At 38.7% G+C, this 26,388-nt stretch overlaps 1 protein-coding gene across 1 annotated transcript in view; it reads right to left on the bottom strand.

Moving 5' to 3' along the window:
• LOC149142842 (protein OSB1, mitochondrial-like) overlaps window positions 1-26,388 on the bottom strand; it is a 217,803-nt gene that overhangs the window by 51,677 nt on the left and 139,738 nt on the right. The window contains exon 3 of the mRNA XM_089451598.1: window positions 19,630-19,849. Within this exon, the coding sequence (XP_089307724.1) occupies window positions 19,630-19,849 (220 nt within the window). The remainder of the gene's footprint in view (window positions 1-19,629; window positions 19,850-26,388) is intronic.

The following is a 26,388-nucleotide window of genomic DNA, read 5'->3' as shown; positions in this document are numbered from 1 at the left end:
AAACTGGACTGCAGGAAAAATGCTTCTGCAAGAGATGACTCTAAGGCTAGATCTTACCCTCCAAGGCCTAGATCTGGCAACAAAATCAAATTTCGACTTCAGATCTGCAACCTGCAACCTGCAAACTAAAAACAAACAACCAGAACCCGAATATGCAAAAAATAAATGAAACCCTAAGAACCAGCTAAATAATTACAGTGATTACAAACTGAAGGCTCTAAATAGCCAAATATATCAGGTATGCCACAAAAATATTTTCATAATTTTAAATTTAGTATGAGATGCTTCAGAAAACCCTTCATGCATTCACAAGAAAAATTCAAATGATAAGCCTGGGATCAAAACTAACAAGGCTCTTCAGAAAGTACTTCTCGGGAGTTGGCTGGTTCAACGGAGAACTTCCTCAAACGCCTGTTGATCTTCGAAATCTAGATTTTCCTGCACAGCTTACTTCAACCATTAACAAAGAGGGAGAAAACAATACTAAAATCCAAATCTAATGGAGATACCTGCTATCATGCTCAGAAATTTAACTACCATTCAGACCATAGCAACTAAACAAGATACCTGTGTTTAAAATCACTCTTGATAAAGCTATTATCAATGGCTGAAATTAAAATCATGCACAAAAATGAAACATCTTACAGCAATTTCAGAAGAGTAACACCAGCAAGATTTCAACCCCAAAGTCTTTCTTTATTGCACATGAAAAATGACTACAAGAGAGCTTTCTAAAGACTCTCAAATCAAATGATCTCAAATGACCCCTGACACCCTATTTAAAGGAAAATTTCCCATTGGCTAGTTTGAGTGATCCATGTCAAAGTGATCTGAGGATCAAAATCTCTTTTAATCTCATCCGTTGAAATTTTAAATGCATTTTAATATATTAAAAAATTAAAATCTTGCATTTATTTCCTCAAAACTTTGACTTATTATTATTTTATTTTTTTTACTATTTTTTTATTATTTATATTTTTTATTATTTTTATTGGACCCTCGAACTTAGCCTTTGGAAAAATCACCTAGGACCTAGGATCTATGAGGGGATAAAACATTTTCTAACCCTCAAGACACTTTTACATCATGATTTTTTACATTTTTACATCTCAAGGGGGGGAAACCCATTTGACCTAGACCCTCATAGACCACCCAGTTCTGCAACACAAATATAATCTAGCAGATCAAGAAATTTGTAATAACCTAACCAAATAGTTAGGATTATTTCCAAATTACTTTTACATAGACTCGAAGCACACTAGGATTCCCCTAAGATTCTAATGACAAAATCCATTCCGGCTTTGGGGTTAAGCTGAAGGAAAACTCTGCCAACCCTGAGTCGGTGAGACAAAAAACCTTCTGGAACGTAGATCATCATTAGAAGATTAGGTTTACCTAGGCAAATACATACATGACACAGATCTGCTAAGATTATTTACAATTTACACATGCAGACTGGGTTTAAAACATAACATGATCGGGCTAATGATGATAGTCGAATGGCACGGACACGTTGATCAAGCGTTATTCCTTTTGCGAAAAAAAAGGGGGTGTACTGCTGTGGGTAGTTGACACATAATGGTCAACATTTGGCTCTACTTGGGGACACGTTGTTGCACTGTAGGAATGTGAGAATCCAGAATCTGCATCCACGCAACACACAACAAGAAATAAGTAGCGTCCATCCAAAAAATCATCATATAACATTAAGCACATGAAAGATATAAGCTCTTCATTTATTAACTATCTAATAACATGAAAAGTAAGTCTAATCCTAAAACAAAAATAAAAAGCTGAAATGACAAGGAGTAAGGTTAGAAATACAATACATAGAATGCCCCATGGCATCAGATATCATCTTTGAAGAACAGCTTGAGCATTTGGCCATTTGCAGGTAAATCAAGTGGTTTGCCATCCAATCTGCTCAAGTGGAATGAGTTTGGTCCAGCAATGTCTCAGATGATGTACGGTCCCAACCACAAACTATCGAACTTCTTCTGTTTTCTTGGTTTTTCATTCTTGCGATCCCAAAGAAGTACCATATCTCCAACCTACAAAGATCTAGATCGAGATGATTTATCAAAGCTTTTCTTAATGTTAGATTGATTTTTACATATAGCATCAAAAGTTGTCCTACGAGCTTCATCTAACTCCACAATCTGATCTATTCTATTTTGAACAACATCATTATTAGTGGAAAAATGCTGAAGGAGCTGATACGCTGGTAATTTCAGGTGCACAGGTAAGGTTACATCCAAGCCATAAACGAATTCAAAGGGACTTTTACCAGTTGCTTTTTTTTTAGTGATCCTATCTGCCCATAAAGCATACTTGATTTTGCTATCCCCTGATCTCTTATTATCTCCTACTATCTTCTTGATAACGGTTATGAGATTCTTATTACTTGATTCAGCCAAACCATTACCCTGAGGATAGTAATTTGATGAATGAGATAAGACAATGCCATACTTGAAACAGAAAGACGAAAACTCTGAGGAACTAAAAGCCTTGGCATTATCAGTAATGATCTTAGCAGGGACACCAAATCTAGTAATGATATTATTTTCAATGAAATCCATAATAACTTTTTCAGTGGCATTCTTAGTAGGAATGGCTTCAACCCATATAGTGAAATAATCAGTAGCAGTCAAAATCCATGAGTAGCCATTGCTTGGTGGGTCTAATTTCTAAGTCATATTCTTGTATTTTAATAACCCACCTAGCGCGAGTCCCTAAGCAATCGGTTTGAGTTAATATACCTTTAACAACAGAATGTGGGACAAAAGCAATGACTTTAGAATAACCCATATAAGTTTTGAAATGCTTAAGAGACTTGACTAAGGCATAGGCTTGCTTTTCCACGGTATTGTACTTTAATTCATAATTTTGAAGCGCTCTACTCATGAAAGCAATAGGTTATTCGTGACCGTCTTTATTTTTCTGCAACAAGACACCAGCAATGGTATCCTCGGAAGCGAAAGAGAAAATCATGAAATCCTTAGAGTAGTCGGGTCTAACTAATACAGGGGCTCTTGCAATAGCGCCTTTGATATCCTAAAAAGCCTTTTTGTCGTCTTCTTGCCAAACGAATCTTACATCCTTCTTCAAAAGACTCTGAATAGGCTTAGCTATTTCTGCGTAATTTGGAATAAATCTTCTAATAAAGTTTGTTTTCCCAAGAAAAGACTGAATGGACTTAAGATTATGGGGAAGAGGAATCTTTTGGATTGCCTCAACTCTTTCAGGATCAATCTTGATGCCATCTTTAGAAATGATATAGCCAGGTAATTTCCCTTCGGTTATTCCAAAAACAGACTTAGCCAGATTCAAAGAAATCCTGTACTCTCTACATCTATCAAAAACTTGCCGAAGATGACTTATATGACTAATACCATCCTTAGAAAAAACAGTGAGATCATCTTGGTAAATTTCGATAAATTTCTCAATTAAACCCTTGAAGGCATAATCCATAGCCCTTTGAAATGTAGCCCAGGCGTTGGTTAGTCCAAACGGCATTCTAATGTATTTGAAATTACCCCATGGTGTGGTGAATGTGGCTTTGTGACGATCTTCTTTTTTAACCCATACCTGATTATACCCAGAAAAACCATCTAGCAATGACATCATTCCAGAACCGATTACTCTTTGCAACAGAGTCTCCATGTTTGGCAAAGGGCAATTATCTTTCTTACACACTAGATTAAGATTTCGAAAATCAACACAAAGCCTTATCTTACCATTCTTTTTCCTAACAATCACCAAGTTGGAGCACCATGTTGAATCCTTGTTTGAGCGATAATTCTTGCTGCAAGCATCTTTGAAAGCTCTTTTTGAACCAAAGGGGCTAACTTAGGATTAATCTACCTAAGCTTCTGGCGAAAGGGTTTAGCATTTCCATCTTTTAAAGGGATAGCATGTTCCATGACATCTTCCCTATAGCCTTTCAATTCAACATCAGAAAATGCTAGAACATCTCGATATTCATGAAGTAAATTGATTAACTTTTTTCTTTCTTCAACACTAGTACCTTTACCAATTTTAACAATCTTTGGGTTCGCAGGAGTACCAATGTTTATCTCGAGGTATTCGCCTCGGTCCATTTTATTTTCTTCTTTCAACTTTATGGCATCATGCCGATCAAAGTGTTGTTCTAAAGCAACCACATTCCTACGAGTAGGATTTATAATATGCTCATGATTACCAGATCCATCCTCCTCGGAGTTTACCTGAAAATTTTCAAACTCATCCAAATTATCAAGAAAACGAATCACTTGCTTTTCATCATTAAAGATCTGCCAATGCTCTAAGTTATCTGGAACAGAAGGCCCAAATATAATTTCCATTTTAATTTTATCCTCAATTAGCCCATCAGACAATTGCAAAGTAGATGCAGCGACGGTAAGTTCATCTGCCAATCTATTATGCTCTCTTGGAATAGCTTCAAGGTCAAAGGCATCAAAGTATTCCATAGTATCCCATACAGCATTTCGATAATTCCTTAATCTTTGATTTCTGCATGTAAATTTGTTTTTACGTTGCATGATAATTAAGTCAGAATCCCCCTTAATGCTAAGCAACTTAATTCTTAAAGATTTTGCCAATTCAAGACCCAACAATAAAGCCTCATATTCAACGACATTGTTGGTTGCTTCAAATTCTAATCGATAGGCAAACTTGAAAATATGACCAAGGGGAGATTTTAACACTATTCCTGCACCTTTACCATGCCTAAATGATGCACCATCAAAATACATGTACCAAACGTTATCATTGAGATCCCTAATCTTTTTATCAAACTTATCATCAGGAGGAACTACGAAATTAGAGTCTAGACATGATAGCATAATTCCCAATGTCGGATTGTTCTTTAATTATCTCGTTATGAGGTCTCTTAGGATCATCAACATGGAATTTTCTCTCGAGCTCTCTATTAAGTCTCACAAAACCATCACCTCTAGGAGAAGGAATCATAGCATACGACCAATTCATTTGAATACTTCCTCCTAGATCAAAAGCCCACTTTCTGGATAAAAGCATACCCCAGGCATCAGGCACATCAACAACAACAATGTCCATAACAATCATGATGTCCGGGTAAACTAATAAATGAACCTGTAAATCTTTGATCAAACCATGAACTTCAATCTTCTTAGAATCCATGGCACATATATTGTAGTAGGGTCTAGAAACTCTTAAATTAAGTTGTTCCATAACCCTTTTAGTCATGACACAAGCTGATGCACCAGAATCCAACATGTAATTATTCAATTTATATCCATTAACCAACAAGGTGATAAAGAAAGGCGGGTGATCTTTGTTATCCAAATCTAAATTTTGCAAATACATGGAAGCATCGTGATAATCAACTTCCGGGGTCTTCTGTTGAGAAATACTTACTTGAAGACCTTGAATAGCTTTTATAACTTATCTCTTTGGGAAGGGATTTTCGCAATCTCGGAGACAGGAACCCAGATTTTCGCATTGTTGAACCAACTTCCTAAATCAACATCTAATCCAGAGTTTAATCTTGGATTAAAGGTTCGAGGGGGAATGGGATTCCCGCTCTGATCTTTATCTCTTCTCTGATAAGTCAAACCTTTGTCTCTAGCAATTTCCATGATTTGCTCTGGAGAGGGTTTTTCGCCATATAACTTAGCCAAAATATCATTTTCATTTTCAAGATTATTTATACCAAAAGCTGACGAGGGATGCATAACATCTCGACTATTTTCCTTAACCTCCATCCAATCATCCATAGACAAAGGAAACTCGTTACCTACTACATTTATTTGATCACCCGCCCCAAACATTCCATTATCTAAAATTCTTCTAACGATGGGACAAGTAGCCTCCTCATGAAGAGCATCACAAACCCGACAGTAAGGCGGAGCATTATCGACCAAATTAGTAAGTGGATTAGGAGGTCTCTGCTCACTAGATTGACCCTTCTTTTGCCAATTGTTATTTCTATTATTATTATTTCTGGGTTGGAAATTTTGCGTTTGCGCTCTTTCCATTTGGACCAACCTATTCTGCAAAGTAGTTAACTCCTTAGTATGATCAATTTCCATGCTTTCGATCTTTTGGAGCAATTTCTGAACAAGCTCGCTATCAGGTTCTTGAACCTCTTTTCCTTCAGGTTCTTTCAATTTTGTCGAATGCCTATCAAAACCTGGGATTTCAGACTTCCCAAATGTTGCCTTATCCTTTTCAAGCTCTACAGCTAAGGCTTGGAAATCCCTATAATCAGGAAGTTTAGCATGTCTCAACTCATAAGAGGGCTCAGGGCTAAAGGCATCAATATAAAAATCTCAAAGAGATTTGTCGGTAGGTTTATAATTCCTTAATAATATCATTAAACCATTTGTTAAATTCTTCAGTAGTTTCATTCTCTCTTTTTTTTATTATGATAATAGCTTTCACGAGGTGTCTTCCTTCTCTCTTATCTCCATACTTTTCCTTAAAAGCATTAATGATCGATTGCAAGGAATCAAATGAATTCCGAGGCTTTTCTGAAAACCAGTCGTGACCATCACCCTCCAAGGTCAGAAAAAAAAGAGTCGTTCTAACATCTTCAAGATTAAAATCAACAGACCTTGCGTAGTTAGCCATCCATAAACTAAAAGCTTTCAGATGTGAATTAGCACTAATTGCGTTATTTCCCAGAAAAATGGGCAATTTATCCATCCCATGTGTTGGAATATCATTGGGATAACCTTGAATGTTAGAAAAATCGCAAGGGGCATAAATATCCATGATGTCGTGCTCGACCAGGTTAGTAAAGAGCAAGCGGATATCAGAGAGGGCTTCTTGTCCGAGGTTAACAAGAAGTGCATGAGAAGAGAGTTTGTGTAATCGTACTCTGAGAGCCCTTTCAAGATCAGGAGCAGGATTGCACAAACTGCTTGGATGTCTTCTAGTATACACTCTTGCAGATGATATATGAAGTGGACTCGCCACCAGGACAAAAAGTGAAACACAAAAAAGCTTGAAAGGAAGGAGCTAAGGATAGGAAAGAAACGAGACGAATGTCGAAGGAACCAAGGACAAAAAAAAAATTATCCCGGGTAACAGCACCAAAAAATTTTGTCGCACAAATTGTCTGGATAGCGCGACAACGCTCAGACCGGGGGCTATCAGCCTAATCCCCGATCTCTCCGTTTAAGCCGTCTCCATAGGCTAAGGGGGGTAGACCCTATGGGATAAAGGAAGACCAACTGGGAACCAGCTGATTTGGGAGACACAGCAAGGCAAACAAGCACTTGATTGATTGAAGAATTGATTAGCCTTTAAAGTACTTTAAGACCAATGCCTTTGCTAGATTGGTTTTCTACTTAGAAAATAGAAATGGAAACAAACCCTTTAACAATAGCTTGAAAATATTTACTGAAGTGATAAGCATTAATCAAGCAATAACGAAAGATAGATGCGAGACATTCACCAGATGCACAAAATTTTAGCAATTAAACTTTAGAAGATCAAATGCTTTAAATAACCACAAAATTTAAATGCTAGCCAGTTCATAAAATAATTCACCACTTTCAGATAGCTAATCGCACATTTAACCGTGTAAGGAAGCTTTAGACCCACAAATTTTGAAAATCATTTTTTAAACATGCCAAGCAAGACGAAAGGTTTTCAATTTAAATGTCTTTGGACCTTTGAAATTTTTTTTTTATTTCTTTTATTTTTTATTTATAAAACAAAATGAAACTTAAATATATCTAGTTCTAAAACTAAATCCTAAGTTAAATGCACTGAAAAATCTAATTTTAAACAAACTAACGCCTTATCATATATACAACAAAAATGAAAATCGATTATTTATTTTTATATTTTTTTTTATAGAACAAAAGAAAATAAAAATAAAACTTAAACTAAACCAAAAATCAAAACTAAACAAGAAAAAGCCTAAGAACTTTTTTATGCTTTTTGGGATTTTTTATTTTTTTTATTTTTTTATAGTTCTAAATTAAAAATTCAAAATCAAATATATCTAAAATTAACAAAATCTAATTCTAGAACTAAGATCTATATAAAACAAAATTTTAATTTTAAAACTAAAACTAAAACGCATAAAACTAATTTATAAAACTAAACTAAATGAAAATAAAAACTATACGCACAAAACCTGAGGTCGAAAATGAAATTCGTTTTGTGTGCAGGTGTTTGACGGCAGAGAAGAGGTGATACATGCAGGTCAATGGCATTGTTGGGAGCTCGACAAGGGGCAGTGGATACAGCTAAGGCAGCGTTAGATCGAACAGCAAGAGCAACACGCAGGAGGAAGAAGGGTTCGAAGCAAGCAGCGAGGATAGGTGATGAGCTTATTGCGAGTGAAGGCACGCTGACAGCAAAGGGAGCAGGTTGAACGCCGACGAGGAAGGTTATGGGCGCGTGGAAGGAGGGAGTCGCAGAGGAAGAAGAGGCAACAGTGGAAAACAGTTGTGTTTGAGGAGCATGGGCTGTTGATGCCGCAGAGGACGCAGGATAAGTGTGGCAAGGCGATGAAGAAGCTAGAGCAGGAGGGATGCACGTAAACAAGGCTGCAGAGATGCGTGGGAATGGAGCCGGTTTTGGAGCACGCAAATGAAGAAGGGAGCTGGCGCTGTGTGAGTTTTGATGGCAGCGGATAAGGAGCAGACGGAAAGCAGAGGACGCAGGCAGAGGAATTAGACTGCGGTGAGGAGAGAGAGTCGCGTGAGAATGGGAAAAAACGTGTGGGCAGCGTTTGGAGAAGCCGGAAGAGGCGGTGTGCGAAAGTGGTCGTGGGTAGCTGCATAGGGAAAGCAGATAGCAATGGTGTTTGCATAAGGAAGAAGGGAGCAGCGGAGCTGACAGACAGCATTGGAGCAGTCACGTGGAGGGAGGATACGCAGAGAAAGGAAGAGATACAGCGTGAAACCCCACCAGGCAGCGAATCGATCTAAAAAATCGATCAAAAATTTCACCAGAACTTAAAATTATTTTCTAGAAATGTTAAAAAAAACTTTTAAACCGCTCTGCTTTAAATTTCTCAACGAAAACTTTCGAATGACAGTTCCCAGATTTAAAATATTCCCAAAAAAAACTTGGACTGCAGGAATAATGCTTCTGCAAGAGATGACTCTAAAGCCAGATCTTACCCTCCAGGGCCTAGATCTGGCTTCAAAATCAAATTTCGATTTCAGATCTGCAACCTGCAACATGAAAACAAACAACCAGAACCTGAATATGCAAAAAATAAATGAAACCCTAACAACCAGCTAAATAATTACAGTGATTACAAACTGAAGGCTGTAAATAGCCAGATATATCAGTATGCCACAGAAATATTTTCAGAATTTTAAATTTACTATGAAATGCTTCAGAAAACCCTTCATGCATTCACAAGAAAAATGTTGGCATTATGACACAGGCTTGGAACTATGGCACAGGTATTTTCCTTGATGGCAACTCACTCGGAAAATCATTCAAATGACAGTTCAGGCTCACAAGCTCTCAGAATAAAGGGAAAGAAGGTATACGCAGGTTCCTGTTGACCAAGCCGCGTATACACATGGTATCGTCGATCAAAAGGCGCATATGTGTATGCACGCACTTTCATGCAAGGAAAAGCGCTTACATGTGGGAAAACTTGTTTTTGGTCCATGGTTTTTGGTCCTTGGTATTTGGACCATGGTATCTCGTCCAAAGTGTTGAACCCAGGTATTAGTTCTAAGTGGTTTTGGACCATGGTATTGAGTAAGGCCTAAGACTATAAAAGGGAAAGGAGATCATTAGGCAAACTCATTCAAGCATTGAATATCTTATGAAGAGAAAGATCTAAATACTGGTCATTGGGTTATGGTGCATAGCTGGATTTGAATCAAGGAGGACCCTGAGCACTAATGGAAGGATAAGTTCTATTGATGGGTCAAGATCTTAAGGCTAGAAGAGAAATATCTTTGTGTGATTTTGATCTGTTATATTTTGGCGCGTGACTTGATCTACAAATCTGATGATCTGGGTATAACAGATGTCTGAATAGTTGAAAAGGGTAAATTATCTTTTATAGATCTGTACGCAAGTTCAGCATAGCAAAGGCACGTATACACGCTGGTTCGGTAATTCAAACAACGTATATGTTGTTTTGCCTTAATATAGCAATGTATGCCTGCAGGTTCTACATATTGAAGTAGCGTACGTCTCATAAAATATGTTTTAGCTACTTCTATTTATTGCTGCAGTGTTCTGGGTTCAGGATTGGTTTCTGGTCACTGTTACTGTACTCTGGTTACAGCATTCAAAGAAGTGATTATTTGATTCAGTTTTTGGTTGGTGCAAAGGAGATTGATTGATGCAGATATATTTGATGTTTGATTGATGTTATTGATGGATCCAGTCTGAAAATTTATGAAACGTGGTCCCTGGAAGAAAAGAGAAGGTTGTAGCCTTTTGTACATCAGCACCTACGTACTAGTACATCAACTAGTACAAGAGTTAAGGGGGTTGTAACTCCCTTCCAAGAGAAGCTGAAGAACAAGCGAAGGTGGTAGCCTTCTGCAGGTAGAAGCCTGCGTACTGGTATAAGACTGCACCAGTACAGAAATATTGTAAAAAGAAGTTTCTTATTAAAAGAAGATAGAGATGAATTGCAGCAGGTGGTTTTCACCCACATTGGGTTTCCACCCTATATCTTGTGTTCGCGTGTGTGATTGCCTGTATTGTTTACTGCACTTGATTACCATTTTATGGTTCTAATACACAGATTAAGATCAGCTAACTAAATTAGAAGTCTGCAAGATATATGCGGTTTTCTCTAAACACAGTTGCGTATATACGCAGTTTTAATTAACAGAAGTAGTGTATATCAATTTGTTTATGGAAATGAAAAATTGTTAAATTGCTAATGCTGATTCACCCCCCCTCTCAGTATTATTTCAACAAAAAATTCAAATGATAAGCCCAGGATCAAAACTAGCTAGGCTCTTCAGAAAGTACTTCTCGGGAGTTCGCTGGCTCAGTCGAGAACTTCCCCAAACGCCCGTTGATCTTCGAAATCTAGATTTTTCCTACACAAATTATTTCAACCATTAACAAAGAGGGAGAAAACGATACTAAAATCCAAATCTAATGGAGATACCTACCATCATGTTCAGAAATTTAACTACCATTCAAACCCTAGCGACTAAACAAGATACCTGTGTTTAAAATCACTCTTGATAAAGCTATTATCAATCGCTGAAATTAAAATCATGCACAAAAATGAAACATCTTACAACAATTCCAAAATAATAACACCAACAAGATTTCAACCCCAAAGTCTTTTTTTATTGCACATGAAAAATGACTACAAGAGAGCTTTCTTTAGCACAAGACTCTCAAATCGAATGATCTCAAATGACCCCTAACACCCTATTTAAAGGAAAATTTCCCAACAGCTAGTTTGAGTGATCCATGTCAAAGTGATCTCGACAGTCGATGAGGATCAAAATCTCTTTTAATCTCATCCGTCGAAATTTTAAATGCATTTTAATATATTAAAAAATTAAAATCTTGCATTTATTTCCTCAAGACTTTGACTTATTATTATTTTATTATTTTATTTTCTTTAATTTTTTAATTTTACTATATTTTTATTATTTATATGTTTTATTATTTTTACTGGACCCTCGAACTTAGCCTTTAGAAAAATCACCTAGGACCTAGGACCTACGAGGGGATAAAACATTTTCTAACCCTCAAGACACTTTACATCATGATTTTTTACATCTCAAGAGGGGCAAACCCATTTGACATAGACCGTCATAGACCACCCAGTTCTGCGACACAGATATAATCTAACAGATCAAGAAATTTGTAATAACCTAATCAAATAGTTAGGATTATTTCCAAATTACTTTTACATAGACTCGAAGCACACTAGGATTCCCCTAAGATTCTAATGACAAAATCCATTCTAGCTTTGGGGTTAGGCTGAAGGAAAACTCTGCCGACCCTGGGTCAGTGAGACAAAAAAACTTCCGGAACGTAGATCGTTATTAGAAGATTAGGTTTACCTAGGCAAATACATACATGACATAGATATGCTAAGATTATTTACAATTTACACATGCAGACTGGGTTTACAACATAACATGATCAGGCTGATGATGGTAGTCGAATGGCACAGACACGTCGATTATCCCTTTTGTGAAAAAAAGGGGGTGTACTGCTATGGGTAGTTGACAATATGCTTAATAATAAAACCTTCAGAACTGCTACACCGGTTTTCCCAAGTTGGGTTTTTCCGGGGACGATTGTCTAAAAATAATGGTGTCCCTCGTGTGTTTGTCTATTATCTCAGTTGATAATTTGTAGATGAGTTGAGACTACATTTGTGTTTATTTTCAGTATTTATATGGTTAAATAACTCGTTAAGGAATAAACAAGTAGGTGAAATAAAACAGATAATGCAAGAAGAATTTATGATGTGTTAGACTTAGAAATTTCAACATAGTATGGAAGCATTGCAGATCATAGGAGAGTTGAAGGCACCAGCTAAATCAGAAAATTTGCAGCAAAAACAATTGTCATGAGAGACAGAATTGTTCCTAAGCAGAAGGAAGCAGTGAAGGAGTGACGCAAGGGACTTGCGTCATCATTTCGAGCCAGAGAGAGGGCCGGCGTAGAGACAAAGAGAGGCAAAAGAGACTACGAAGAGCCACGTCATCCTACTCAGTCAGGTAGGCTTGACGCAGTTGGCCAAAGGAGTAATTCAGCCTTGCCGGGATTGCGTAGAGCTAAGAGGCTCAGTTTCTTCAGTTGGTGGGACCTAGGGAGCTGTGGGCAGATTGTGGATTGGGAAGCTAGTGGGGTGTTGTTGTTGTCGAAGCAGAACAGTACCTAACGGGACAGAACCAATCTAGAGGGAGTCGCTACCTTGAGGGATTTCTAGCTAATAAATCCAGATCCAAGTTGTTGTTGCAAAGAGGATCGGAGAGGAGCGGATCGACAATTGGCAGGAGGATTTCCAGGAGGGAAATCGAGACTCAGAGGGAGTCTAGGAGAGAACTTCCAGGAGGGAAGTCGAGACTCAGAGGGAGTCCAGGAGAAGAACGAAGATGGTAATGAACAGACTAAGAGATTAAGACAGGTTGGATGGGGCCGTCATCTGGAAGGCGAGGATCCTCTCTATTCTAGATAGACATCGCATCAAGGGCTTCGCCTTGAGAACCGTGGCTCTTCCAGTCAACCTAGTTGAAAATGAAAGGTATGAGGATGTAATGGCGAAGGCAAAGTGCATAATCATTGATGGGGTCAAGGATCATGTAGTACAGCATCTTGCCGAGAAGAACACAGCCAAGGAGATGTGGGATACCTTGACGACATTGTATCAAGGCACTTCTGCGCAAAGCAAGATGCTACTGGAGAATCAGCTGCGGTCGTATCAGATGCAGAAGGGGGTGCAGATAGAACTATACCTCAGCAGGTTGCAAGAGATTCAGGACCGAATTACTTCCATAGGGGCCAAGCCGAACAGGGGTTCATGGTGAGGACCACCTTGAATGTAGTCTCCCAGGATTGGGAAACATTTGTCCAAAGCACTTTGGGCAGACCGACTCTTACAGGATGGGAAGAGATGTGGGCAGCTCTTCGCCAAGAAGAAATCAGACGGCTGACCAAGGCGAGGGGTAGCAGCAAAGGAGGTTGAATCAAGAAAGAGGAGGAGGATGCGGCTCTGTCATCTACAGGACAGCAGGGGAAGAGGAAGAAGGACATCTACAAGGTGAAATGCTTCCATTGTGGGGAGTTGGGTCATTATGCAACCCAATGTCACATGAAGAAGAATAAGGGAGAGGCTTCTGACTCCAAGGCAGCTTCAGCTAAGGTGGAGAAAGAAGTCGAAACGGATGACGACTGTGCCATGAGTGCTCATGCACCTCTAGAGAAGAGGTGGGGTGACATTGAGTTGTAGTCAGGGGGACTACAGAAGATGAGGGGTAGGATCCTTGAGGTACCCAAACTCTTGGATCATATTCGGCCACGGCAGCCCCGAGAGACAGTAGCAAAATGACGGATGTCGGTAGAAGCAAGATGCGGATGGGGCGACAAGGCAGTGCTAGAGTGCAATGGTCTATGGCAGCGCAGTGAGGGTTGCAGCAGTGTGAGAGGCACAGAGGTGGTTGCAGTAGTGCAGAAAGGCACAGAGGTGGTTGCAACAGTGCGAGAGCCACAGAGGTGTTGAAACAGCGCAGAGGCAGCAAAGGGAGCACAGGATAGCAGCAGAGGTAGCTTCAGCACCAAGAGGCTTCTAGCCTGACAAGGATGTCAGTAATTGGGTAAATCAGTTACTTACTTCTCAATAACTGAGTTGCAGTGCAGCAATTAGCAATGGTAGTGCTATGGACAGCACGATGCAACATGATGAGAGAGAGATGCAGTGTTGGGAGGAAGGACCAACAGTAGCACGAATGCAAAGGGAGTTATAGTATAGATCAGTGTTGAAAATATCGGTATTGGCAAAATATCAGCGAGGGTCCAAAATACATCTTATCGGCAATATCAGCGAAAATATCGGCAAAATATCGGCAAATATCGGCAAGCATAAAAAATAAATTTTTAAACATAGCCGATATTTTGCCGATATTTGCCGACATTTTGAAAATATCGCGATATTTTCTCGACAATATATCGTTTTTCCGAAAATATCGCAATATTTTCGAATATCGTCGATATATTGCCGATATTATCAACAGCGGTACAGATCTAGTAGTGGCAGTGGCAAAGCCATGGGCAACAGTACAGGAGGCAGCAGTGCAGAGGATGTTGGGCAGCAAGCTAAGCATCAGCACAGGTACTGTTGTCGGATGATCAGGGTGATGTTCAATGGTGGAGCATTACTAGAGCACATTCCTCGCTAAGAGGGAGTGTTGATTTCGGGTACCATCGAATGTGCTCTAGCAATGAAAATTAATGGAGAGGCTAAAGTACATGAGATCTCCAAGACCCGGAAATGGTTTGGGGAAATTCCACCCAATTAGAGAGATATTAAAATAATTAATATTTTTAATAGAGTTCCTAAGTCTAAACTTGGGAAAATTAAAATATTAATGGTTATTAATATAAAACTGAGTGAGAATGTTCTAAATGACATGGATCAAGCCAAATCTAATCTTAGTTGTTGATTAGAGACTTAAGCTCGGTCACTGAAAACTCAACAGGAAAAGTATAAGAGGAGGCTTGAGGGTCAGTTTGAGATACACTAAGATTGATCATTCAGTTCGATTTTCTGGAGCGGGGCTTGCTGAGAAAATTCGAACAAGTGATTAGAGTTACGGTGACGGGCAATGAGTGCATAGCAGAGAGGCAAAGATAGTGCCAAAGGGCCAGCGCAGTGATTGAGGAGGCTACACAGAGCCAGCAGGAGCCACGCAAAAGACCAGAGAGACTACGCAGAGGCTAGCAGGGCCTGCGTGGGTGACGCAAAAGGCCAGAGAGTTGACGCAGAGGAGCAGAGGGCTGACGTAAAGGGTTCTAGAGCTATGCAGAGGCTAGCAGGACTGACGCAGAGCCTCAAAGAAGCATTGGAAGGATTTTCGTGGAGCGGACTTGGTGAATATCTGCTTCCGAAGAGAGGTATTACTGCCAGATAGAAATCTCTGTTGAGTGAGCCAGTTTGGCACCCTAGTCGTACTCAAGAAAGCTACTTAATAATAAAACCCTCAAAACTGTTGCACCGGTTTTCGCAAGTGGGGTTTTTCCGGGGACGATTGCCAAAAAATAACGATGTCCCTTGTGTGTTTGTTTGTTATTTTAGTTGATGATCTATAGATGAGATGAGACTACCTTTGTGTTTATTTTCAGTATTTATATGGTTAAATAACTTGTTAAGGAATAAACAAGTAGGTGAAATAAACCAGATAATGCAGGAAGAATTTTTTACGTGTTAAACTTAGAAATTTCAACAATATATTGCAACAACAAGAGTCGGATCCAACTGGCGGAGAATCTTGTGTTCCACGACAAGTCCAAGCACACTATGATCAAGTATCACTACATTTGAGATATGGTGCAGAGAGGAGCAATGAGACTCCACATTTATACTGACGAGCAGATAACAAATATTCTTACCAAACCTTTGTCGAAAGGGAAGTTCTTGGTCTTTATACAGCAAGCTTGGGATGATGAATGTGACCCTCCTGGGTAAGGGTCACAGTTGATCAAGAACACTAAGTTATGCTCTTCCCCCTTGTTTGAGTTCACAGGGAGAGGAATTGAGTTGGAGGACTCTAGACAATAGGATAGACTATGATCCTTACCTTCCATGGAAACTTGTATCCTACCTATTGTCAGATAATAGGATAGACTATGATCCTTGCCTTCCATGGTAAGCAGTATCCAATCTATTGTCATTGTAGTGAGTGTGTGTGATCCTTGTCATTTATGACAAATGGGTATCTCCCACTACCATCAAGTCTGGGACTTAACAAAGTATACCCTAGAATGCATCCTACTCACAAGTTGGGCTTGTTGGGATTGCCACCCATCTGACCAATGGTTGAGGAAACTGGAGATAGACTTTGATCCTTACCATTTGTGGTAAGTGGTATCCTACTCAAGTGATGGGATGTAGGTGTTCTACCATTGACTCTTGAGGGTCAAGTTGGGAAGATCAGCAAACAATAGGATAGGTTGTGATCCTTACCTCTCACGATAAGTGGTATCCTGCCTATTGTCCTTGGATATAGGGTGGTAGTTGGAGCTCCCCTATGATGATTCTTCTTCTTGAGATTTGAGAGTATTCAGCAGATGAGCAGAGATGAGCAAAAACGAGATATGACATGATACAACGATGATGATCACAAGACATTTAAGATAAGAGTCATGATGCAGTCGGTAATTCCTCACACTTCACATCTTCTCTCTCTTGTTTGCATTGGTTCATATAGGTCTGCAATTGGAGGTATGAACTCACATGTTTGAAGGGAAGGAAGGAAATTTTGTTTTGGTGCGCTGACTTTTCTGTTGGATTCTGTTGACCAGCCTTTGACTTGGGTTGACTTGGATCATTTTGACTTGGAAAATCTCTGTTTTGGAAGGCCAAATTCATCGGGCAAAGGACCGAATTTTTCTGGGCATGTTGACTCACTTTGACTGCAGACCTTGACTGAAGTTGACCCCAGATATGCTGAAGTTTGACCGCAATTTTTCTCTCCTTTGACCGAGCTTTTGTTGACTGTTTTGACTGGACTTTGACCAAAGGCCGCATCCTTTGACTGTTGACCGAGCTGATTTGGAGGTGGTTTTGATGCTGAATGTTGACTGGTTAGGGCATCTTTGATTATTGTTGGCTTTGACCAGAAATTGCAAACTTTGCCTTTGGACCAGACTTGACTTTTGTGCACCTCTCTCATTGGATATTGGTTAGTTGAATTGAATAGTCAAATTTGTTGACCTTTGACTCATTGTTGATGAATTGGAACATTGTATCTCTGTGTTGAACATTTCATGACAATCTAATAGAAGAAAAATTTTGAAGGGACTTTCCCCCTTGTGGGGTTTTTCCCTGGTCTTTGACCATATCATGTGTCTCTTGTTATTGCTCTTGGTTGTCTTCTATTGTGCATTGGATTTACTGTTCTATATACAATGGCTTATTACTACTGGATGTTAATTGAAGAAGAATTGGAATAAGTGATTGTGTTAAGCATAGAACACTGGAAAATTAACACAACTTTGTTTAACGCAACAAAGTATCTAAGAAGTACTAAGTGGTGAAGCAACAAAGCCAACATAGGCAATTAAAATGATTGAATGGTAAAAGGAGGACAACAAAACAAATGCTCTTATAGGTTGAGCAGTAACAAATTCCCAAATTCATCCTTTGGATTTTAAGAAATCCACCAAGTATAGGAATCACTAGAGAAACCATTTGGCATTAAAGCGAAAAATGCAAAATTTGTTTTAAACCAAGGAATCTTCAATATAAAATGTCAAATGATGAAAGTGAGGCAAATAATGTAAACAGTTTAAGATCATTGTTGTGACAATTTGTAAAGCTGGAGTCACCATAGAAGATGAAGATTCAAACGTCGTATTGTTAAAATGCTTGCCCTTCAAATACAGCAGTGTAGTCTTAGCACTATCAAATCCCTATACCTATATTCGAATATGTCATTTCAACTCATGTGGCCAAGGAAAAAGTTTAAATCATGATGAAAACAGAATAGATTGTCTTTTCCTTTCAAAATGAAAAATACAAAAAGGAAAGATTGCCAATGGAAGAAAATGCTAATTGTGGAAATCCAAGTCATGTTGCCTCGAATTCTAGGATCTGTGTTACTAATTTTCTTAAAGAAAAAGCAAAGGGTAAAAGAAGTAATATGGGAAACCGTGATGCCCAAAATATTGAGGAAGAAGAGGGTGATGGTGGTGCTGACAAGGATCATTGTTTGTTTTCGACGGTTGATTAAAAAGATAGTCCCTTGAACACAGCCTTCAAACAGGGGGGACTTCTAGCAGTTTCTCAAGGTGGAAAGTTGGCTACATGTTTTCTACCTTCTACTTAAGGTGACAGAAACCTGATGGAGCACCAATGGTTTAGTTTCAGATCTAATAGAGAAGAGCAACAGTCAGCTGTTTATTGAAAACAACACACATACCAAGGTCACCTACCTAGAGAACCAGCAAGCATCATTTGCCTCAATGGATGGAGAAGGACCCACATGTGGTCTTCAGTTTGAGAAAAAAAACTGTGATTGTTATTTGAAATCCTTCTTTGTAAAAGCTTGATGTTTTGTATTGAACTGTGGAAATATGATTTTTATGTAATATGAGTCAGAATATTGCATAAAAATCATATTTCCACGGCTCAATACAAAACATCAAGCTTTTACAAAGAACTTCAAATAACAATCACAATTTTTTCGCAAACCAAAGACCACACATGGGTCTTTCACCATCCATTGAGGCAATTGATGCTTGCTGGTTCTCTAGGTAGGTGACCTGGGTATGTGTCTTGTTTTCAACAAACAACTAACTGTCGGTAGCTAGTGTTAGTATATTGTGTTATTAGTTTCATAAAGAGTAATTATGACTTAAGGTTGGCATTAGGGTTATGTAGTAATTTTTCCATACACCAATTACCCTAAGTTCCGAACATATGGATAAAATAGAAATTCTCATAATGTATGAGATGGCTCCAATTGAAAAAAAGTTATTCTTCATATGGCCCAAGGGGTTAACTCAACTGATTGTCACCAATGTTGTTGGGCATTTAGCTAGTTTCGTGCCAGCAGATGTCCAATCCTAAGTTAGGTGCACTAGTCTACACTGACAGATTTATGATGGATGCCATCCACAATTGTGGGAAACATCCCTTGGGTTTCCCAAGAGGGTTTTCCTTGGCAAAAGGAGGGAAAGATAAAAACAAAAACAAAAACCAAAAAGTACTCTTCATACTTTCATGTGCAATACTTCATATCTTTTCCAACAAAAAATCCCCTTTTTCTCATCTGCCAAGACAAGAAAAGCTCAAAAAAGAAAGCTCGAAGATGTAAGCAACCATAAGATATCACGCATGTAGAATGACTGCTAGAGTGCATGCATGCCTACTTGGGAAAACATGGAATCTAGAGTTGACAACAAAGCAGAAAACCAAACCATATCAATTTTTTCAAAACTTACTTGAACTAGAAGATTTGACATAATCACTTTTATAATCGCTTACAACCGCTTGTTGGGAAAAATCCGGAGACTTGACATGAGAGGTTTCATAACCACTTACAACTGCTTCTTGGGAAAAATATGGAGAGTCAACATGAGGGGCTTTATAATCGCTTACAACCACTTGTCGGGAAAAATCTGGAGATGATGCTTTAGTGAAATTTAATGTCTTGGCAATAACCTACAAATATGCAGCCATGTCATTAAGTTTATAGTTTATACAAAGAATTTCAAAAGGTTTAGAGAGAGAGAAAACAACTAAATGATGTTAACGTGATATAGATAAATGCATTTTGCAACACACATATACTTTTGTAAAAATAATGGTTAGTTTCGAACCAAGGTAGGCTATAAATTAAATTAGGCTTTTGCAAACATTAAATTAGGCCCAAGGTAGGCAAAATCTCTGTAGAATAATGTCAACTTTTAAAATATGGATTTGAATAGCAACACTAATTGAATTGTACTAAGATATTTTAAATGCCTAACAAGCAACAAAACTGGTATTACCAATCTACCTTAATTTGAGATAAGGACATCCAATTATCTGGGATTCATAAAAATGGGAACAATGCTTCCAAAATAATCATCAATGATACTATATGCATTATGATTTAGCTCAAATTATGCAGGACTGACAAAAATGGCTGCAATGCTTCCAAGCTAATTCATCAATAACCCTTAATGTATTTATGATCTAGTTTCAACCTGATAACTTTCATTTATGTTCTCTTCTATTCATGCCTGTGCAAAATTAACAATGAACATAAAATGAAAACAAGGAGTATATAGGCTTTCTATGTTGCTCAACAAGAGATGTCAAGAGAAGTTTAATGTGGCGACGTAAGAGATTAGATACATAAAAACAATCAAACATTTATTTTATAAAAAAATAAAGCATAAAACCAAAATCATTGATCATGATTTTTCTTTCCTTGTTCTCATTTTAAGTTAGGGGCAATGTTGTAGTTATCTGTGATATATAGCCAATATCGCAATATATGGTGAGAGATACCTGCAGGTGATATTATCACCATAAAATATTGTCATGTTTTCTTTAAGCAAGGATATTGAGCTAAATTAAAAATGTCGCAACATTTTATGTATATATCACAAGTCAATGGAACTTATTACCCTGCCAATGCCAGTGAAACTTTATAACCTAAATTTTGGTCTGTTTACCCTCATTTGCAAAACAGGAATACGGGATTGAGCTTTGAGAAGTTTGTCACCGTTTTCCATCAAGCAAACAAGGGGAACCCAATGTTTTTGTACTGTCCTCTTCAAACTGAAGGTTTATGAGGGACGAAATAGCCTATCTGACCCCGCCAGCTATAGTATTGTTAAAAGGGTAACAACCCAATCTTTCCTATGTTGGGGCAACATTCGGCAAAAATTGGGCTGGTTGGGGCTAAATTAGGGATTGCACACACAACCCCTCACATCGTTGGAGCCCATGAAAAATCTATAAATAGAAGAGGATTGAGATCAAATAAGGCATCAATTGTGGATCAATTCATCTGTTTTCCTGAGCTTAGCTCTACGGGTTTTAAGACCCTTTTGGTAAAATTGTTTTTATCTTTATCTTTCTTATTTCTGTTCTGGGACAGCAGGGAATAATATCTTTCGAGGAGGACAAATTTTAGGGAACTGACAACTCATCTAAGGAGATAAACACTGGAAACTCAGCTAAGGAGATAAACGGATACCCTGTGGCATACTAACGAAGCTCTATACAAACAAAATCTTTTGGACTAGAAAACGAAGTTTGAACAGATAGCACAAGTCTTGAAGCTAGGAGAGGCCCCCAGAGTTGGTTTATAGATCGTTGTGGGAAAACAAACTTCTACGAGAAGTGCTGGGTATTCTTTTTGTGGCCAAATGCTCCTGTAGTTTGGGCCCTGTAACAAAGGGAGGTTGAAATTGCAACAAGTCTGAGATTGATACAGTAAGCAACCGAAAGTCCAGTATTGTGATAGGCAATGCTCCTAAAGCATTCATATGCCCTGAGGCCAAGCGAGTAACAATCCAGTAAGATACAGGGCATTCAGCGGATTCTTTGCTTTAATGTGGCAACTGAGAGATTTTTTAGGCCATTCTATGACGAATTAGGGTTCCTACAGGATTCGGATGGCAATATAGAGATAAAAGTAATGCTCAATCATATAAGATAAATCAGAATACAAGATAGGAGCAATACTAAAGTGTATCTCCTGAAACATATGTGGGTGTTGAAGCCACATAGTCGAAGTTTCCTGCCAGACTTCCAGTCCCAGATAATAATGCATAAGTCCTAGATCCTTCATATCAAATTCAGCTGCTAACATTTTCTTACATTCTTGAATTCTTTCTTCACTACCAGTTAATAGAAGATCATCTACATATAGAAGAATGATGACAGGTTCATCATTCTCTACTTTGATGTAGAGATTGGGATCTGTCATGCTTTTCCTGAAACCCAACCTTTGCAAGTATGCATCCATTCTAGCATACCATGCCCTAAGAGCTTGCTTGAGGCCATAAAGTGCCTTCTTCAATCTACATACATGAGTTTCTCTATCCTTTACTTCGAATCCCAATGGTTGTTCTATGTAGACTTCTTCATCTATGGTACCACTCAAGAATATTGTTTTGACATCCATTTGATGTACCTTCCATCCCATTGATGCTGCCAAAGATATCAGAGATCAGATCGTGTTATACCTTATTGTGGGAGCAAAGGTCTCTTCATAGTCAATGCCTTCTTTCTGAGAGAAACCTCGAGCCAAGAATCTAGCCTTAAATTTATCTATGCTTCCATCTGTAGCATGCTTGATCTTATACAACCACTTAGAGGTTACCACTGATTTGTTTTCCAGTCTCGGCAAAATTTCCAAGAATCCATTCTTCATAATAGATTGGTACTCCTCATTCATTGCATTCTTCCATTCTTGGTGTTTGGTTGCTTCTTCGAAGGTGGAAGGTTCATCTTCAATGAGCTTCAACATGTACGCTGCATATCCTAAGTATCTTTTTGGTTTCTTGGTCTCCTTGAATCTTCCTCTTGTGGTGTGACCTTCTGCTCCTTTAAGTGTAGAAGTTAACCAGTTAGGTCTCTTTCTTCTTTCAGGAGATGAGAGTCTGTAGAGTCTTCCTTCTCGAACTCCAATGGTTCTAGCTTTTTCAATGCTAGAATCTTTAGCCCAAACCACTACTTTACCATCTATAAAAGTAACTCTATCTCCTTTTCCTTCTAATGATGAAACAGAAATAGGATTTTAGCACAAACCTGGAACATATAGAATGTTGTTGAGATGAATGTTACCTCCTCCTTCCAGCTGAATTGATGTAGATCCAATGCCTTTTACTGCGTAGCTCTTGTTGTCACCAAGCTCCACAGAGTATGAGGACTTCCCTTTGCATAGGGTTTTGAGTTGTTTGCGATATCTAGTCATGTGTCTTGAAGCTCCACTATCTATCACCAATATATTTTTATCTTGAAATGTTCTGGTGAGGGCTGAGAACAATCCTTCATTCTTTTAAGATTTGAGATCTTTGGAAGAAGAGCATATTGCCTTGAAACTTCGCTTGATGAGACTTGCTAATGATGAACACTTCTTTTCAAGCTTCTTCTTAATAGAGTTGACCTTCTTTATGCCTTGTGCGAACCAAAGCAAGATGACATTAATGATTCTTCTAACTATGATAACTGCTTGTGATGTCTTTTTACTTATTAGGATTATCTTCTTCTTATTATTATTATTATAGTGTGTTCTTCAATCATCAAACAGCTACCAAAACAAGAAGATCAATAAGATATGAGTACAAATGATGTAGGCTCCCAGCAAGGGCAAAAGCTCTCCTCTTGAGAGGAAAACCCTTCAATCTCTTCTTATAGATTCCTTATTGACGAATACCAAGACCCTTGACCAACAATGAAGCCCTTCTAAGACCAAGATCAACTTCTCAAGAATGTGCTTGCTTTACTGCTTTCCAAACCCAACAAAATCTCTTTCGGCAACACTACTTCGACCTCCAGCCACAGCGTTTTGGTCCTAACTGCAGATCTGCAACTTTGGCCCCCCGGCAACGGCTACTACTTCGCACGTGTGGACTAGAACTGCTTCTTCTTTGCCTCCAGCTGCCTTGCTTGACCTAATTTGTCTTCTAGATCTAGAAGGGGACTTTGTTGGCCCTTTCTTCAGCTCTTTTTCACCAAATCGAACCTCCACAACAAAACCCTAGCCCGACATCAGAAACCCTAGCAAAAAGTTGCAAAATTTCAGCCCACTTCTTCGCACATGTGGAGAGAAAGAGAGAGAGAGAGAGAGGAGCCCAAAACACTTCTCCTTTTTTCTGCCTTCCTCACTACCCTTTTATGCTTCTTCCTTCACATAAGAGAGAAAGGAATGAATGTATCCAAGTGAGGTCGAACTATCTCCTATAAATAGGCCTTCTAAGGGTACATCTTCTAGTTTCTATGCCAACTTGGTCTTGGAAGGCTTAGTAAAATACAAAAATAATTCTTTTTACAATTTACAAGATGCCTGATGGGGTCCTCATATTATGACAATGTCCCCATTTGACTTCTTGACCTAGGACAGCCCTAGAAGCACTTTCAATTAGTGCCTGACCTATAAAACAAATTTCTTGGGCAAGAAACCTAAGCTCAATAACAATAATAATCATTTTTCTTTCTTTTACAAAATACAAGAATCAAAAGTACATTTCATATTTATGAAGACCGAACCTAGTTACATTTTCTTCAACACAAAGGTGGGAGCTACCTTCCAACTGTTGAGATCTGAAGCAAATGCACCCAAGAGGGTGGCAATCCTAATATAAACAGTGATCACCAATTCTTTGTCTGGAAGCCAAAATATCATCCCCGAGTCTAGCTATCTTCACAAAGAAGGTTGCCATAGTATATTCTTTAGTCATCTTCGTATTCCTCAGCTCATTAGTCAAACTTGCTAATTGATCAATGTTCTTAATAGTGAACAGATTCGACAAGGCTTCATACATCTCCTGAGCATGATTGATGTTAGCTATGAATGGTACAACATTGTCTTTTATCCCTTCTACCAATAGAGTTATAGCCACCAATTCTAGATCCCTGAATTTCGCTTTGTTGGCATCACTGGCTTCTTCTATAGGCTTCTTTACATTTCCTTTTACCAAATCTAGCACCTTGTTCTTCTCAAGGATTAGGTCAATCCTCTTCTTCCAGGATCTGAAGTTAGATGCTCCTTCAAGCTTGTTCTCACCCTTGATAGAGTTAGACATCTTCCTTGAATATGATAGACTCCTTCCCTGAGATAGTGCCTATGAATGGATCTGCTTTTTTCTTCTTTCTTCACTAAAGCTCTGATACCGTGTTGGAAAATCAGAAAGGCAGTAAAGATTATCTTGATCTTGATAATTACTTGTGAAGTTTCTTATTATTACGATTCTTTATATCTTCTTTCTTTAGTTCATCAAGCAATTACCAAAAGCAACAGCACATAAAACAATGAACACACAATGTAGGCACATGCCAGGGAAAACCCCCCCTCGAAGGGAAAACCCAGTCAAAGTAATTCTTCCTTTCAATAGTATCCTTTGAGACTCTTCACCCAATACCAAGACTAGACCTTCCCTCCACACCAAGTTAGCCTCCAGAAGATTGACCTCTTCCCAGCAACTTCGACTATGCAGCAACTTGCAGTAGTTAATAGCTTTCGATGACAATCCAACTTTGAAGACTTCAATCTCCCAATCCAGTGCACAAAACAGAGAGGGACCACCAAAATTTCGATTTTCCTTGATTCCTTAGACTCACCCAAACTCGCATTCACTTTGGCTTCCCGGCAACAGACTTTCCAGCTACCCACTTCGCACTTCTGCCCAGCAACAAGATTTTCGCATTTCTGCCTAGTAGAGAGAATTCGAACTTGATGAGAAGTAATACCCAAATGAATTTGATGTTCTTCCTTTTATAAGCTTCTTGTGGGGTCGAATAGGGTCTTAGGCCAACTTGATCTTCCCTTAGGCCAACATGGTGTGGAGGTTCCATAATTCATATTTGACTCAATACTAAACGGTTTTACATGATTCAAAAGCCCAAGAAGGGTCTCTTTAAATGTACAATAATTCTATAGACTCAGAATAAATCCTAGGAGTCCTCAATGGGTACTTTGACCTAAAACATGGTGACCCAAGCATGAAACCCATGCTTTAATAAGTCGCAATAATAATGAAAATTCTTTTCTTTATTCTTTTGACAAGTACATTACATAATGACTCAAGTACATTATTGAAGACCGAACATAATTACTTTTTCAAATAGTTTCTCCTTTCCCTACGTGTGGTTGTGAGCTGGATGTGATATATTGTTTCTCTGCTTGTGTTCCTACATCATCCTACCCATGTAGTCCGGGACACGTGGGAAGTACCTCTCATCTGGCCAATGAGTTGGGAAAAGTGGATAGGGATCATAGCACTACCGATGGACACATCGTGTACTACTGTAATCCCTATGTCTAGGATGCATGATGTTCAAACGACTTGATCACTTGGGATCAAGTCCGATTGAGGTTCGACCCCTAGTTATGTGCACTGACTTTTGTCAGTGGAGAGTGGCAAGGTCTTGTGACTCACTCTCGATCAATTCTTCTTCATTATCTATACCAACGTTCAGCAGAGTTGAGTTGAGATGCAGAGATGGTATATGATGACAGGATGGCATGATGATGGATGGAT

Source organism: Pinus tabuliformis, chromosome X (assembly GCF_031772625.1).
Source record: "Pinus tabuliformis cultivar Carrire ecotype Pingquan chromosome X, CPIR1, whole genome shotgun sequence".
NCBI classification, from domain to species: domain Eukaryota; kingdom Viridiplantae; phylum Streptophyta; class Pinopsida; order Pinales; family Pinaceae; genus Pinus; species Pinus tabuliformis.
The sequence above is the reverse complement of the archived record's forward strand: the minus strand, read 5'-3'. Positions and strand labels throughout refer to the sequence as shown.